This window comes from Callorhinus ursinus, unplaced genomic scaffold (assembly GCF_003265705.2).
Source record: "Callorhinus ursinus isolate GAN/ISIS: 27379988/994484 unplaced genomic scaffold, GSC_fseal_2.0 scaffold6, whole genome shotgun sequence".
NCBI lineage: Eukaryota > Metazoa > Chordata > Mammalia > Carnivora > Otariidae > Callorhinus > Callorhinus ursinus.
Window position 1 is genome coordinate 10,580,126 of NW_027397068.1, and position 16,016 is coordinate 10,596,141.

General features: G+C 35.4%; 1 protein-coding gene across 2 annotated transcripts in view; it reads right to left on the reverse strand.

Moving 5' to 3' along the window:
- RNGTT (RNA guanylyltransferase and 5'-phosphatase) overlaps positions 1-16,016 on the reverse strand; it is a 316,476-nt gene that overhangs the window by 296,522 nt on the left and 3,938 nt on the right. For both annotated transcript variants that reach the window (XM_025862466.2, XM_025862458.2), the window contains exons 2-4: positions 12,485-12,594; positions 8,998-9,101; positions 8,818-8,906 (exon numbers count right to left, since the gene is read on the reverse strand). In XM_025862466.2, coding sequence (XP_025718251.1) covers positions 8,818-8,906; positions 8,998-9,101; positions 12,485-12,594 — 303 coding nt within the window. The remainder of the gene's footprint in view (positions 1-8,817; positions 8,907-8,997; positions 9,102-12,484; positions 12,595-16,016) is intronic.

The window sequence follows — 16,016 nt, forward strand, 5'->3', positions numbered from 1 at the left end:
TAAAATAAAAACCTTAAGTCAATAAACAACACCCAATTAACAAGGATACAAAGGAACTACAGACAGGAGCAATTTGTGCAAATAAAAATATGTATGAATCAAAACACCACATATGGCAAACTATAAATGAATCAGAATGGCTACAGCATGGAGTATAATAAGAAAGTAATACCAAATGCAGTTGGAGGCAATGAAAAAGACAATATCCTGAAGAAACCTGTGTACCATACTAAAGACAGTATTACTAAGGGCAATAGAAAGATATTAAAAATTTCTAAGCATGGCAATAAAATTATCATGTTTTCTCCAGGGGCACCTGGCTGGCTCAGTCAGAAGAGTGCAACTTGATCTCAGGGTTGTAGGTTTGAGCCCTATGTTGGGTATAGAGGTTACTAAAATAAATAAACAAATAAATAAATGTTTAAAAAATAAATAAATAACCCACTCCAATGGCAGCTCAACAGAAGACAGAAGGAGCAACAATGAAGGCAAGAAAAACAGTAAGGAAGCCATCCCAGTAATTTATGTGTTCTCGAGATAAGGGTCTGAATGACAGGGTCAAAGTGATAGGGATAATGAGGGGAGGCAGACTGAAGAGACATTTAAGGCAGAATCTCCGATCTGAGGGGTGAATGACTGTCAACACAGAGAGGAAAGAAATAAAAGGAGTCTCTGGTTTCTGACGTGGGTGACTAAGTGGGCAGTGGAAGCATTTACTAGCTTAGGAAGTACAGGAGTTTACATCAGTCTTATAGGCAAGGTAATAAGTACAGTTGGTGATGATGAGTTTAAGGTTCTTTTGGGCCTTAAAAGTATTTGGAAAAAAACAGGAAAGAGCTTCAAAAAGAGGTGTGGCTAGAACTGCAGATTAAAGAATAATCAACACATAGTGAACTATGGAAGAAGTCTGTGGTATATAGATAAGATCACCAAGAATGAGTATGTAAAATAAGAGAAGAAAATTAAGTAAGGGGGGAAACTATAAGTTTCAAGAATAAATAAGGGGGGAAACTATTTATAAAAAAGAATAAACTGCCATAGGGTCAAGAGAACATGGAGTCATGTACAACAAAAAAAGAAAAAGTTTCAAGCAACTGTTTAAATGTCACAGAATAATTAGAAGTGAAAGTCACGATTTGTTTAAGAGTGCACGGGGAGGACTCCAGATTGCAATGTAGTGAACGGTAATAAGTGAATTCAAGTATTCATCTTTCAAAAAATCAGCTGGGAAGAGGAAGGGGGAAATATAAAACAAGGAAGGTGTGGGATTTGGGGGGGGTTATCATTTAATATGAGAGACTTAGATATGTTTACAGGCCGAGAAGGACCTGGATAAATCACAGAGGTTGACAGTAACTGATAACAAGGATACAACTGAAATAAAGTTTCTAAAGAAGAGATAAAAAACAGAGATCAACCTTGAACAGGAAAAGACACCCCTTAGAAATAAATGACTATAATCATGAAACTATAAATTCCATTATCTCTGTTGCTTTTTAAGAAAAGGGGCCTCAGGGGCGCCTGGGTGGCTCAGTTGGTGAAGCGACTGCTTTCGGCTCGGGTCATGATCCTGGAGTCCTGGGATCGAGTCCCACATCGGGCTCCCTGCTCGGCAGGGAGTCTGCTTCTCCCTCTGACCCTCTTCCCTCTCGTGCTCTCTATCTCTCATTCTCTCTCTCTCAAATAAATAAATAAAATCTTAAAAAAAAAAAAGTTTAAAAAAAAAAGAAAAGGGGCCTCAAAAATTACAAAGTTAGCTATAAACAGATTTTTTTGCCCAACATGAATCTAAACCTAACATGTAAATTTTCCTTCTACTTTGTATTTCAGACCAATGTAAGAAACAAATATTCTAACTGTAAATGTTTCTCACCTAAACCACTACTGTTTTTCATTCTAATTTTTACTCTAGCAAGATATTTTATGAATAGAAAATGTAATAATTGCTAATTAAGTGATTAAGTCATGTGATAAAATATAAATTAAGAAAGTACCACAGCTCTTTTAATATTCCTTGTTATACAAATACATAAAGTTTTAGTCTTATTATACTTCAAAACATTAATAGGTGACTGGAGTTTTAAAGATAATTGAAATTGTTATAAAAACCTTCATCAAAGCAAATCTCTGCAGAAAAATATGGAAGATCATATATTTCTTGTTAAAAAAAAAGCCATTAACTACAAGTTTAGTATGATAGGTCTTCAATGTTTAAAAAAACAAAAAAAGGAAGAACATTTTTCAGTTTTCCTCAGTTCATTATGAGAATGGGTCCACCTTGTGGCAAGTAAAGCACAGTTTATATGTTTATATATCTAAAGATTAGCTCAGGGGCACCTGGGTGGCTCAGTCATTAAGCGTCTGCCTTCGGCTCAGGTCACGATCCCAAGGTCCTGGTCATGAGGTCCTGGGATCGAGCCCCACATCAGGCTCCCTGCTCGGCGGAAAGCCTGCTTCTTCCTCTCCCACTCCCCTGCTTGTGTTCCCTCTCTTCCTGTCTCTCTCTCTCTGTCAAATAAATAAATAAAATCTTTTAAATAAAATAAATAGAGATAGATTAAAAAATAAAGATTAGCTCACTATTAACTATTTTAAGTCAACTTCTTATTCAAATTTGTCTTCATTTTCTAGGTAAACTAATACAATAAAATAAATTTATACAGCATATCAAAAAATATTAACACTAACATACATATTAAGGGAAAACCACAGTTCTTTAAAAATCAAATCAAGAGAAGAAACGGGGCACCTGCCTGGATCGGTAGGTAGGGCATGCGATTCTTGATCTTGGGGTTGTAAGTTCAAGCCCCACGTTGGCTGTAGAGATTACTTAAAAATAAAATCTTTAAAAAAAAAGAAAGAGAGAGATAGAAGAAACAATCTCCCCAGCAAAAGGAGAGAAAGATGAGCTATAAAAATAGAAACATACATTCTGGATATATAAATATCAATTAGGAAGAGGTGATTTATAAAAGCTTAGTGACAGGGCGCCTGGGTGGCTCAGTTGGTTAAGTGACTGCCTTCGGCTCAGGTCATGATCCTGGAGTCCCGAGATTGAGTCCCGCATCGGGCTCCCTGCTCAGCAGGGAGTCTGCTTCTCCCTCTGACCCTCTTCCCTCTCGTGTTCTCTATCTCTCATTCTCTCTCTCTCAAATAAATAAATAAAATCTTAAAAAAAAAAAAAGCTTAGTGACAACCTATCTTTTTAAATAAAGCCTGATTTCAACATACATAATTTCCTTTCTATCTCACTAGTCAGATAAATTAATTTTTAGGATCAAAAAAACTTATCTGATGAGTCTAAATCAGTGCTTCTTCCCAGAGGACATCTGGCAATGTCAAGAGACATTTTTAATTGTCAAAACTGGTAGAGTGCCACTAGCATCAAGTGAGTAGAGGCCAGGAATGCTGTTAAACATACTACAAAGCACAGGAGAGCCCTCCAAAATAAAGAATTATCCAGCCCAAAATGTCAATAGTGCTGAGGCTAAAACACCCTGGTCTAAAAAAGCAACAAAAGAAAGAACAAAAAAAGGAGGGGTGCCTGGGTGGCTCAGTCATTAAGCGGCTGCCTTCGGCTCAGGTCACGATCCCAGTGTCCTGGGATCGAGCCCCGCATTGGGCTCCCCGTTCCGCGGGAAGCCTGCTTCTCCCTCTCCCGCTCCCCCTGCTTGTGTTCCCTCTCTCGCTGTGTCTCTCTCTGTCAAATAAATAAATAAAATCTTTAAAAAAAAAAAAAGAACAAAAAAGGAAACTAACAAATATTAAGAACTTATTATATGCCAAGTTATCTTAAATATTTTTATTAAACAAAAAGTTTTTTACCAAAATAACATATGCTACTCATGAAAATACATATTCACAAATCTGTTACAATATTTATAACTGGAAACACCTAAAGAAATTAGCGGCATCAGTTATATATCTATTATACAGTTTATCATTTAGCAAGAAATCAGCTGCTTCTCTTTGAACATAGATTTGTTTTAAATTTCTTCAGTCCAGAAAACTCTTGTTCTCAAGACAGTTACTTCTGCACATGCAAACAAATGCACTATAGTTCCATAATCTCTTACTTTTAATATAATTTCCAAAAAAAGCTCTAAAAAAATTAAGGTTTTGGGTAAATCATTTGAAGACAAAACCTGACCTGAACTGATGTGACATTTATAGTCTATTTTTCCCACTTGGTGTAAATGAATATTCATATGTTTAACTGCAGAAATGTTAATGTGTTTAATTACAGAATGGTCTCTAACACCGAGGTTATCTCTAAATACTATTGTCTAAATAGGAACCACTTAAAGGAACCAGTCTCCTTAGAGAAATAACTGATTCCAGGTCTGGAAAACATCATGTGCCAGAAAACAAGGAAACCATCAAAAACTAATGGGTGATATCAAAAGAATACAGAAACCAACTTGAAGGGGCTCCCATTGCCCTAGGTTGGAGCAATTTGGACATGAAGAATAAATGCTGACGGCAACTGATTTAAATATGTCAACTTTATAAAAATAACTCCAACAATACAACTGAACAATTTATAACAAGGATCAACTTCTCTTCCTAAACCTAGGAGTGTTAATCTTTCTAAAATCATGACATCTGTTTCTGAATGTTAAGACTTACTGCCTTCCTTTGAATTCTTCAAGTACATTTAGGATTTACCCCATAATGATTTCTCTCAAATGAGAAAACAGTTGTCACTCAAATAAAGGCCACAATGCGATTTTAGGCTGTATATCTTCTGGATGCACACCTAAATGTAAGTGTAGATATGTGTACTTGTTATACATATTCTTGTGAACATGTAAATATATACACACATACACATCACAATACTATATGGCATATATTCCCATGTTCTTTTTCTTCTATTAAATAACAGTTGCAAACTCTATAAATAACCTGCTTTATCAAATATGTAAACTGTTCCCAGTTTTTATTACAAATGAAGCTGTGATGAAATTCCTTTCACATAAATCTTTATGTCCATCTCTACTTCCTTAAAATGAATTAGTAGATGTAGTCTTGCTAAGTCAAAGTATATAAATGCTTATGAAGACCTTGAAAAATACCACCAAATTGTCTCTCCAGAGTAGTACCAATTAACACTCTAATTAACAATGTATGAGTGTACCCAATATATCCAATCCTTGACATTTTAATTTTTTAAATTGTTGCCAATTTAATGGGGGAAGGTAACAACTATATTTTAATTGTATCTCTTGTTAACAAATGAAAAAAAATTTTTTCATGTTTCTTGGCGATCTGTATTTTATTTTTTATAAGTTGCATTTTCATTGTTTTCCATATTTTGCCAGTTGGATTATAAAATCTCTTTGTATTTTTTCATGATTTTATTGATTGATTTAAGAGAGAGAAAGAGAGAGCAAGCAGGGGAGGGAAAGAAACAAGCAGACTCCTAGCTGAGTGCTGAGCAATCTCACAACCCCGAGATCAGGACCTGAGCCAAAATCAAAAGTTGGATGCCAACCAACTGAGCCACCCAGGCCCCCTCATTATATATATTTTTTATCTGTCATATGCTTCAATACTTGTCCAAACTTGTCAAATAACCATTTTGCTCTGTTTCTGTTATGTTTTATAGTACAGAAAATCTTTTTCATTTTCATGAGTTAATCTAGAAATCAAGGCAGCAACAACTTAGAGATGTGAACTTTGAAGTCAGAAACTGGATTGAAAATCTGGCTTAAACACTTAATAGATGTGTGACCATGGGCAGACTACTTAATTTCTCTGAGACTTAGTTTTCTTAGCTGTAAAATGGGGAAAACACCACATACTACACAGTTGTTATGAGGATTATATTCATTCATTTTTTCATTCATTCATTTATGAATTTCCCATCATGTCTCCCAGGCAAAGAATAAGCACTCATTAATAGCAGCAGGTACTATTATCACTAACAGAGAACACATTTTAATTTTTGACAGCAGCTCTCAAATTTAAGTGTGCATAAAAAGTCACCTAAGACCCTTTAAAAAAAACAACAAAAAAAAAAACCAAAAAACTGGATTCCTAGGCTTCAGCCCCAGAGTTTTTGATTATGTAGGTCCAGGATGAGGCCCTAAAACAAACATTTCTAATAAGCATCCTCAGGTTATTCTGATGCAAGCAGTCCAGGGACACTCCTAAAGAAATATTTATAGATTCTGCCTTTGGTGATAGAACTGAAATATCCTACCTTACCCCAGAATTAATGAATACTGACCTATATTTTCTCCTATATGCTTATGGGTCCTTTTAAAAATATTTAATCCAGGCACCTGGGTGGCTCAGATGGTTAAGCATCTGCCTTCAGCTCAGGTCATGATCTCTAGGTCCTGGGACTGAGCCCCACGTCAGGCTCCCAGCTCAGTGGGGAGTCTGCTTCTCCCTCTCCCTCTGCCTCTCCCCGTTTGTGCTCCCTGCCTCTCTTGCTCTCTCAAATGAATAAATAAAATCTTTAAAAAAAATTTAACCAATCTAAAATACACGTTATTATATAGTGGGCTGTCTCAACACCGTTTATTGAATAATCACACCTTCCCCCTACAATTTGGAAAACATCTCCTCCACCACCAGGAAACTACTGTAGTTTCCATTACTATACCCTATGCTTTAACTGGTAAGGACAATCCCCTCATTATTTTTGTTTTTCAAAATTTTCTTATAATATTGTCTGTTTCATTTACCAAATAATCTTTTTTATGCTCAATATATGCTGAATTATGTGGAGGCAGTAAATTTTACAAATAAAAGAAATTAACTTCATAGTAAATCTTCCAAAGTCTCATTGGGATTCTGCTTAGAATTACACTAATAATTGAAATTAATTTGGAAACAAATGTCCCCCCTTTCTTCAAGTCTTTTAATATCCAAGTATATTTTCTTCATAAAGACCTCCTACACTTCTTAATAGACTTTATTCCTTGGTATCTTGTACTTCTGCTACAGAAAAGAGAAGTGGCTTAGAGTGTGAACTTACAACTAAGATTGTTTAGTATATGATCTAAGCTCTAATCATTACTAGCTGTGTGAATGACCTTGAGCAAGTCACTTAACCTTTCCAAGCTTCAGTTTCTCATCATAAAAATGGGAGTGGCAATAAAGTCTATGCAATAGGATTGTTGTAAGAACAAAATGAGATAATGAATGTAAAATGGTTTACAGAGTGACTAGCACAGAGGAAATGCTCCATGTTAACCAATATTATTAATAAGATTAATAAGACCATCCTCTAATTTTATTTTCTATTTACTATTTACAAGAAAGTTGCTGATGTTTTCTTATTTATGGATGTTTAAATATGTCCCCTGAACTTTCTTACTATTCCTAATAGTTTTTCAGTTAATTCTCTGAATAGGGAAAATATCGGCTGCTTAAAACTTTAAAAAGAAGAAATCACAAAAGAAAATATATTGACAAAAAAAGTTTTAAAATATTACCTCAAAAATTAAAAGGCAAATGAAATGGAAAAACTTTCCAAGAGTACATATAAGAATTTAATTTATGGCATCTAGCTATCAGAAGAAAGAAGTGTTCAATAAGCTATGCTAAAACAAATGGTTATATAGAAAACATTTAAATTAGATCCTCAATTCAAACCATATGTCAATATAAATATCAGAAAAAACAAAGAATCAAAGCTAAAAATCAAACCTTAAAAATTCTAGACCAGTCCTAGTAGCACTGTTTATAATAGAAAAAAACAAACTGAAAATAAGCCAAATGTTATTTTAAATAACTGTCATTTTTTTGAATTTACCTATTTAGTATATTCATTATTGCCTGCCTTCCTCCCACATCCCACATCCCCTCCCCCTGCTCTCAGTCCACACTAAAATATAAGAGATTTTTTTTGTTTTCTCCACTGATGTGTTCCAAGAGCCTGTACCTTGCAAAGAGTAGCAATCAATAAATATCTGCTGAAATAGTTGTCCATCAACATGAGAATGGATAAACTATAGGGTATTCGTAATGACATACTATACAGCAGCAAAAAAGGAACCACAGTTACATACATCATTATGGCTCACTCTCAGATATATAATACTGAGTGAAAAAAGAGTTTCACAACACATATGGTATAAAATGCAAAATGATAAAAAATAAATATGTGGTGTGTAAGGTAAAGTCTCCCAGTAGTATTCCTGAAGAGGGGCAATTAGGGCTTTATCTTGAAAAATGTAAAAATTACAAAAATACATTTCACAGGGGGCACCTGGGTGGCTCAGTTGTTAAGCATCTGCCTTCGGCTCAGGTCATGATCCCAGGGTCCTGGGATCGAGCCCCACATCGGGCTCCCTGCTCAGCGGGAAGCCTGCTTCTCCCTCTCCCACTCCCCCTGTTTGTGTTCCTGCTCTTGCTATCTCTCCCTGTCAAATAAATAAATAAAATCTTTTTTAAAAATATATATATATTTTATAGTTCACAAAAGTTAGTCTATTGCTCTAATTACTTTAATCACTTTTCTTTTTTTAAATTTTATTTAAGATTTTATTTATTTGTTTGAGAGACAGAATGAGATAGAGAGAGCATGAGAGGGGGGAGGGTCAGAGGGAGAAGCAGACTCCCCGCTGAGCAGGGAGCCCGATGCGGGACCTGATCCCGGGACTCCAGGATCATGACCTGAGCCGAAGGCAGTCGCTCAACCAACTGAGCCACCCAGGCGCCCCTTTAATCACTTTTTTTAGTGATTACTTTAAAAAGAAGAAAAAAAAACTTCCATATCACCTCACTTGCTAAAAAGAAAATAGAAGCCAAAACACAAAATAAAATATATAAACAGTGGTAAAGTAAAGCCAGACATACCTATAAGTTCAGGTGGGTTTCTTTCATTAAACCGCTCACACAGACGAATGAATGTCTCAGTATTCTCAGTTGTAGGGCACTCACCATGTCTAGTAATGTGGAAACATTTTTTTTAAAAAGAAGAAATTGCAAATTTTAGCAAAAGGTTTCAATATTAAAGAGTCTTAATACATGACTTACCCTTTACACTGAAGTTTTATATATTTGATTCCTTCTTTTTCTATGTCATTTCTGTCATAGAACCTTGAAGTATTTGTCAAATCCACCAACAAGCCCATTTTAACCTTAAAAAAAAAAAGAAAAGAAAAAGAGAAAAGAGCAGATTTACTAGTAACTGAATTTGTTCCAAAACACACTAATGAAATGGCAATACTCCAGTTCATCCATCTACATTGAGGAAGATTTTACGTTCACTCTACCAATGAACTATTGACAACAAAAGCATCACTTACTCAAATCTTATTCAAGGTACTAGAACTTAGAAGGCACTAAATGAAATAAATTAACCTTCAAACTGATGACAGAACGTTCACATAAGCAAAACTTAGTCCACTTCAACATCACAGACGTCTACCTTAAAAAGCAAACATGGATGTAGTTTTCTGCATCCGCCACCCCACCTATGATTTATTAGACAAAAGGATACAGCAAGAATAGCATCTGTGTGAAATACACCCTAACCCCCAGGCACACACCAACCCAGCATTCCAAGCAGCTATCACTATATCACATGCTAGGCAGTTAAATTCTAGAGTACTATATAAGGTAAAAAGTATGTATAGTCAAAATTCTCTTATAAATCCCTTAAATAATCAATAAAGAACAGTACACGTGGCCATAATTGTGCATCTCATTGAAAACTTAATCCCATTTCTCAGCCAGTTTTTCTTCCTGCATTTGGAACAAAAATCATGATTTCTTCTGTTGAGCATTAACTGATGTAGTTGGCTTGTGAACGGGGCCAAGTGGTTTAAAAAATCTTTAACAACTAGAATCACATTCAGACTAGTAAGAGAGTCTCACTAAAATACGCACACCCAAACTGAGCCAAGTAAAAGAACAGTTAACTCATATATCCTATACCCTATTCTGAAGCACATGTTCTCTGGGAAGAATGACAAGAGAAACAATCTGCACTTTTTTTAAATTGTTATTTTTCTCTTTTATTGTTATCACTTTTATTGAGTACCTAGTGTTGAATGTGCCTGTAGGAGACTGATTTACATAATGATTTGACTCCACTGCTAGAGGGGAAAAAATGGCAAAGACGTTTATATTTCACGCACAACAAAGCTGACAAAACTAACAAAATTGTGTGTTTCCAAAATATTAAACTAGCCACCATATGTGCTCCACTGATTTCTCCAGATTCCTTAGTTCAAGTACGGATGAGAGATAGGTCTACCCATCACGTGAGCTCTTACTTATAGGAAATGTATTTTTTATGGCATTTTCTACAATCTGCCAACCTGGGCCTACTCTTCTCTTTCCACAGAGCTTCTGCAGTGATCTTAATTCCTTCAGAGGACATGTACCTTCAAACACAGAGAGTTAGATCTCATTAATACAGCTTCTCAGTGAGTTAGAATTAGAACCCATGTTGTTTGTATCCAGGTCCAAAACAAGATATGGATGAAAAGTGGAGATGGGCAAGAAAATATGAGTTTTCTAAATACATAGGAACACTTTAGCCAAAGAAACGGAGAAACTGTACTGTATGACTTAACTGCCTGGAGCCCCATATATATATGTATGTGTGTGCGTGTGTGTGATGTATCTGTATGGATAATGTGTTTGTGTGTGAATTTATCTGTCTGCATACACATATACATATATATATATTACATACATATTTATTTTTCATAACAGTCCCAATCCATGAAGTAAGGATAGTAATAGTATCTACCTCATGGAGTTGTTATAAGATTCAATAAAGGCCTTACTCTGTGCCAAGCACTATACTACATGCTTTATATGCACTAATTTTATTTACAGATGAGGAAACTGAAACAGGAAGAGATTATGTAACTTGCCAACAAAGCTGTAAGTGGCAAAATGGAAATCAAAGCCAGGCTAAGTGGATTCTAAGCCCAAACTCTTACCTTACCGACCAGGAAATATTTAATGCTCTATAAATGTTAACTAAGACTTTCAAAACCATTATTGATAATGAAAATAAAAGTTAAAAGTTTACAAAAATATATAAATAAAGACTCAAAAAACCACATCAAGAAAAGGGATGATTAACAGGTTTTCAAAATCTAAGGGATGATTTTCTATCCCATGACAGAAACCCTTACACGTAATGAGTATTAATATTGGATGAATGTACTAAAATAGAAGAGTACAAACAGTAGTGTAGCAAGTTGAATTATGTCCCCTAAAATATGTTCAAGTCCTAACTCCTAGTACCTGTGAATATGACCTTACTTGGAAATAGGGCTATAGGGTTTTTGCAAATATAATCAAGTTAAGATGAGATCATACTGGATTAGGATGTCCTTAAAAGACAGAAATTTGGATAGACACACACAGGGAGATGTCAACAAGAAGAGAGAAGACCCACAGAGCTATAAGCCAAGGAATGCCAAGGATCACTGGCATTAACCAGAAGCTAGCAGAAAAAGAATGAATGGAAAAGATTCTCCCTCCAAGCCTCCAAAAGGAACCAATCTTTCCAACACCTTGATTTAGAACTTCCAGTGTCCAGAACTGTGAGAGAATAAATGTCTGTGGTTTTAAGTCACCCAGTTTGTGGTAATTTGTTACAGCAGCCTAGGAAGCTAATTTAATCAGTATTATGTCAGAATAATATAAAAAATTACAAAGTTTCATTTAGGAAAATAGTTTGGCCCTTTCTTGTAAAATTAGCTATGCACACAGCAATCATACTCTCGAATATTTACCCTAGAAAAATGAAAACTGTACATGAATGTTCACATAACTTTATTTGTAATACCCCACAGCTGGAAATAACTCAAATTGGTTAAATGGTTATTCAAGCATTCAATGGGAAAAGAGCTAAATAAACTCTGATACATCTATAAAGTGAATACTATTCAACAATAAAAAGGAACAAAATTTTGTTGAAACATACAACAACCTGGCTGGACCTCAAGGGCATTATGCTTAGTGAAAAAAGCCAATCCCAAAAGGCCACATACTGTTTTACTCTATTTATATAACATTCTCAAAATGATAAAACTACAGAGATGGAAAACAGATTAGCAGGTGCCAGTGTACAGGGATGGCGGTGGGTAGAGTCCGACTATAAAGGGGTAGCATGAGGGAGTTCCTTTGTGGAAATGAAACAGTTCTGTAACTAATACCACAAATCTATACATTGGATCAAACTGCAGAGAACTATACACACATACACACAAATGAACACATATAAAAACTGGTAAAAACTAAACAAGGTCTGTAATCAATTCAAGAGTACTGTACAAATGTCAATTTCCTGTTTTGACATTATACTACCCCAATTATGTAAGATGTCATCACTGGGAAAAGCTGGGGGGAGGGTTCACAGAATTCTATGTACAATTTTTGCAACTTCCTCTTAGTCAATAAATTATTTCAAAATAAGTTTTTTTTTTAAAGCCACCTGAAGAACAAGAGAGGGATAAAATATACTAAAACAAGATCAAAATGTTTTGTTTCTTACCTTCAGACTCTTTAGATAATTTGAGAGCATACTGGGATGGAACCGATTTTCTTCAGCAACTTGACTATCATATCTTGGTCCTAACATTGTCTTCAGAGGTAAGAATCTTCCTAAACAACATTAAGATGGGTAACAATTTTCATTAAAGAAAATGTTCCAGGTTGAAACTATAATTAGCAATTCTCAAAATCACTTTCTTAAAACGTTTTAAATGGAATTGTTCATGATGTAGTCTCAATCTAAACTACACTTTTAAAAGGTACCACCTTAGAATTTTTTAAGAACAACATAAATTCCAGAAATTGACTATCAAATAGAATAGCAAAAGAAAGGGACGCCTGGGTGGCTCAGTCAGTTGAGCATCCAACTCTTGGTTTCGGTTCAGGTCATGATCTCAGGGTCATAGGATCGGGCCCCTCATGGGGCTCCAAGCTCAGCAGGGAGTCTGCTTGAGATTCTTTCCCCCCGGGCTACTCTCTCCACTTCTGCTCCACGCAAGTGTGTGCAAGTGCACACACTTGCGTGCACTCTCTCTCTCCAAAATAAATAAATATGTATAAAAAAATATAAAATATAAAAATAAATATGTATTAAAAAAAAAGAATAGCAAAAGAAAAACTACCAGAGAATGGAACTTCCAAAAAAAACTGTTAAGTTGGGGGTGCAGGTATGGATAAAATAGGTAAAGTGGATTAAGAGGTATGAACTTCCAGTTATAAAATAAATTAAGCACAGAGATGAAAGGTACAGCATAGGACAGAGTCAATAATATTGTAATAACATTGTATGGTGACAGATGGCAACTATACTTATTGTAGTGAGTACTGTATAATGTACAAAATAGTCAAATCACTATGTTGTACACCCGAAATTACTATAATATTGTATGTCAACTATATTTCATTAATAAAAAATTTTAAGCAAAAATAATAAAAAAATTTTAAAAAGTTGACTAACAGTTTAAAAAAGGACTAAGCTTTTAAACTACTACATTAAAAAGTTATTGCCTTAAAGCCTTTAAAGATATATTAGAAAACTGATAATGGAGTGCATTAAATCAGTCTTTAAAACTCCTAATTATACTTTACTATGAGGTTGGAACTTTCTCCATCTTATGCACTTTATCCTGCATTCCAGGATAGGGATCATGCTGAGAAGCACGCTAACCAAAATCACTCTTCAAACAACTATGAGTGATCATAATTTCAACAAGACTAACTGACCCTTTTGGCCTTTTTTTTCCTGAATCATATATAAGCATAGGAGGAGTCACCTTATATAATCAATTTTAAAATCAACTATTTTAATTGATTTATATCTTAAAACACAGTATCAGTAGGAATAAATATCTACCTAAAATAACATGAGTGAAGTCTTAACATCTGTCCAGAGACTTTAACCTAAATTTCATAAAAACATAATCTTTTAAAGTTTTATGTTTTGGGCGCCTGGGTGGCTCAGTTGGTTAAGCGTATGCCTTCAGCTCAGGTCATGATCCCAGGTTCTTGGGATCGAGTCCCACATTGGGCTCCCTGCTCAGTGGGGAGTCTGCTTCTCCCTCTACCCCTTCCCCTGCTTGTGATCTCTCTCTCTCTCTCATAAATAAATAAAATCGTTAAAAAAATAAAGTTTTATGTTTTATATACCAAACCACTCAAGATCACCAATAACCTCCACATTGCTAAATCCAATGGTCAACCTCAGTTCTCAAACTGGCCACTTTTTAATTCAAGATCACTTTTTAATTCAATTTAACTTTTAATTCTTGAATCACTTTTTTACTTGGCTTTCAGGATACTACATCCTCCTGGTTTTCCTCCTCTTTCTCTGACTTCTACTTTTCAATCTCCTTTACTGGCTCCTCCTTATCTCCCTGACCCCTCAATGTTTTGTCCTAGGGCTCTGTCCTTGGACCTCCTTCCTATCAACATTCACTAGCCTGGTATCTCATCTGATCATAGAGCTTTAAAAGCCATGAATGTGCAGCTGACTCAAAATGTGTACCTCCAGTCCAAACCTCTCGCAGAACTCTAGGCTCAAATATCAAACTGCTTACCTGACTTAGTCTCTACTTGATGTATAACAGATGTCTCAGACCTGATCTCCAAACCTAGCTCTCAATATTCAAACTCTTAAAAGGTGCTCCTCTCATGGTCTTCCTCATCTCAGCAAATGATAACACTATTTTTTTAGTAGCTCAGGCCAAGCCCTTTCGCGTTATCCTTGACCCCTCTCTTTCTTTTTCTCATACCCCATTTTCAATCCATCAGCAAATCCTCTCAGATCTATCTTCAAAATATATCTAGAATCTGACCACTTCTCACCTCTACCATCAACTCACATAAATTATTATACTACATTTAGCTTACTTAACAAATATTTAAAGAGTACTTATTATGTACCAAGCATTGTTCTAGGTACATGGAATGCATTAGTGAAAAGAAAAAAAAAAACAGATAAAAATCCCTGCCCTCATAGAGCTTACACTCTATTGGGGAAAGATAAACCATAAACAAGAAACATAATAACTAAGTAAATAATAGGATACATTAGAAAATTCATCTCACTAGACCCTCTCTCCTTCTCACTGTTATCTCAAGAGGTCCAACCCTGTTTCCATCAGCTCCTCCAGGCTACGCTTCCCTTATCCAATGTCAGAGTCCACAGACGATCATCACAGTCAGTCCCCACTAAGTACCCTTAGCCTCCCTGATCCACCATATCACTCAGCCACACTTACCTGAGAAAAACCCGAATCTCAATAAACTCAACCACCTGACTTCTTTGGGCCTACCCCTGTGCGGCTCAGGGCTCCCAGAGAAAAATCTCACCACATAGCAGATGGCTGACACTATAAACTATGTCTAAATCATCTCCCTAGCCCTACGGACTAGCACAAAGTAGACTCTCAAATATTTGCTAGGTAAAATGACTCCAAAGTCACCATCCCTATCACAAAACTGTTTCATATTACATTCCTACAATTAGTTCCAAGTTCCTCACACACAGGAAGCACAAGATAATTTTATGTTGAATGATCTACCTTTAAGAAATGAGAATTTTGCTATTTTCAAAGTGTTCCCTTGAAATCTATCACTCATAAGGTGAAAAAAAGAGTTTTTCAGAAATACAGCTTGGCCCTATCTCCAGGAGCTCCCCCCCATTGGAAGTTTGGTTTAATCAGAGGAGATAACTTCATAGTGGAACAGATTATATATATAATTGGTACCATCTTCTTTCTGATTCAGAAAAATTATGAACATCTAGTACTACTGAGGTGTATCCTAATGTTCACAGTGAGAAAATGTAAGCAGCCATAACACATTTTCCTAAAGATGCCAAATACCAAGGAAATTATACAACAAGCGTGGATTACTTTTAAAATCAGAAAGAAAAAAAAACGAGAGAAAGAAAAAAGGACGTAGAAAATGGAATGTGAATTATTCCTTATTTTTCATTACAGCTTGCAAGAATATAGCTATATTTCTTGCTCCACCTAGTGTAAAACACTGCTAATATGGCATTTCCAAAA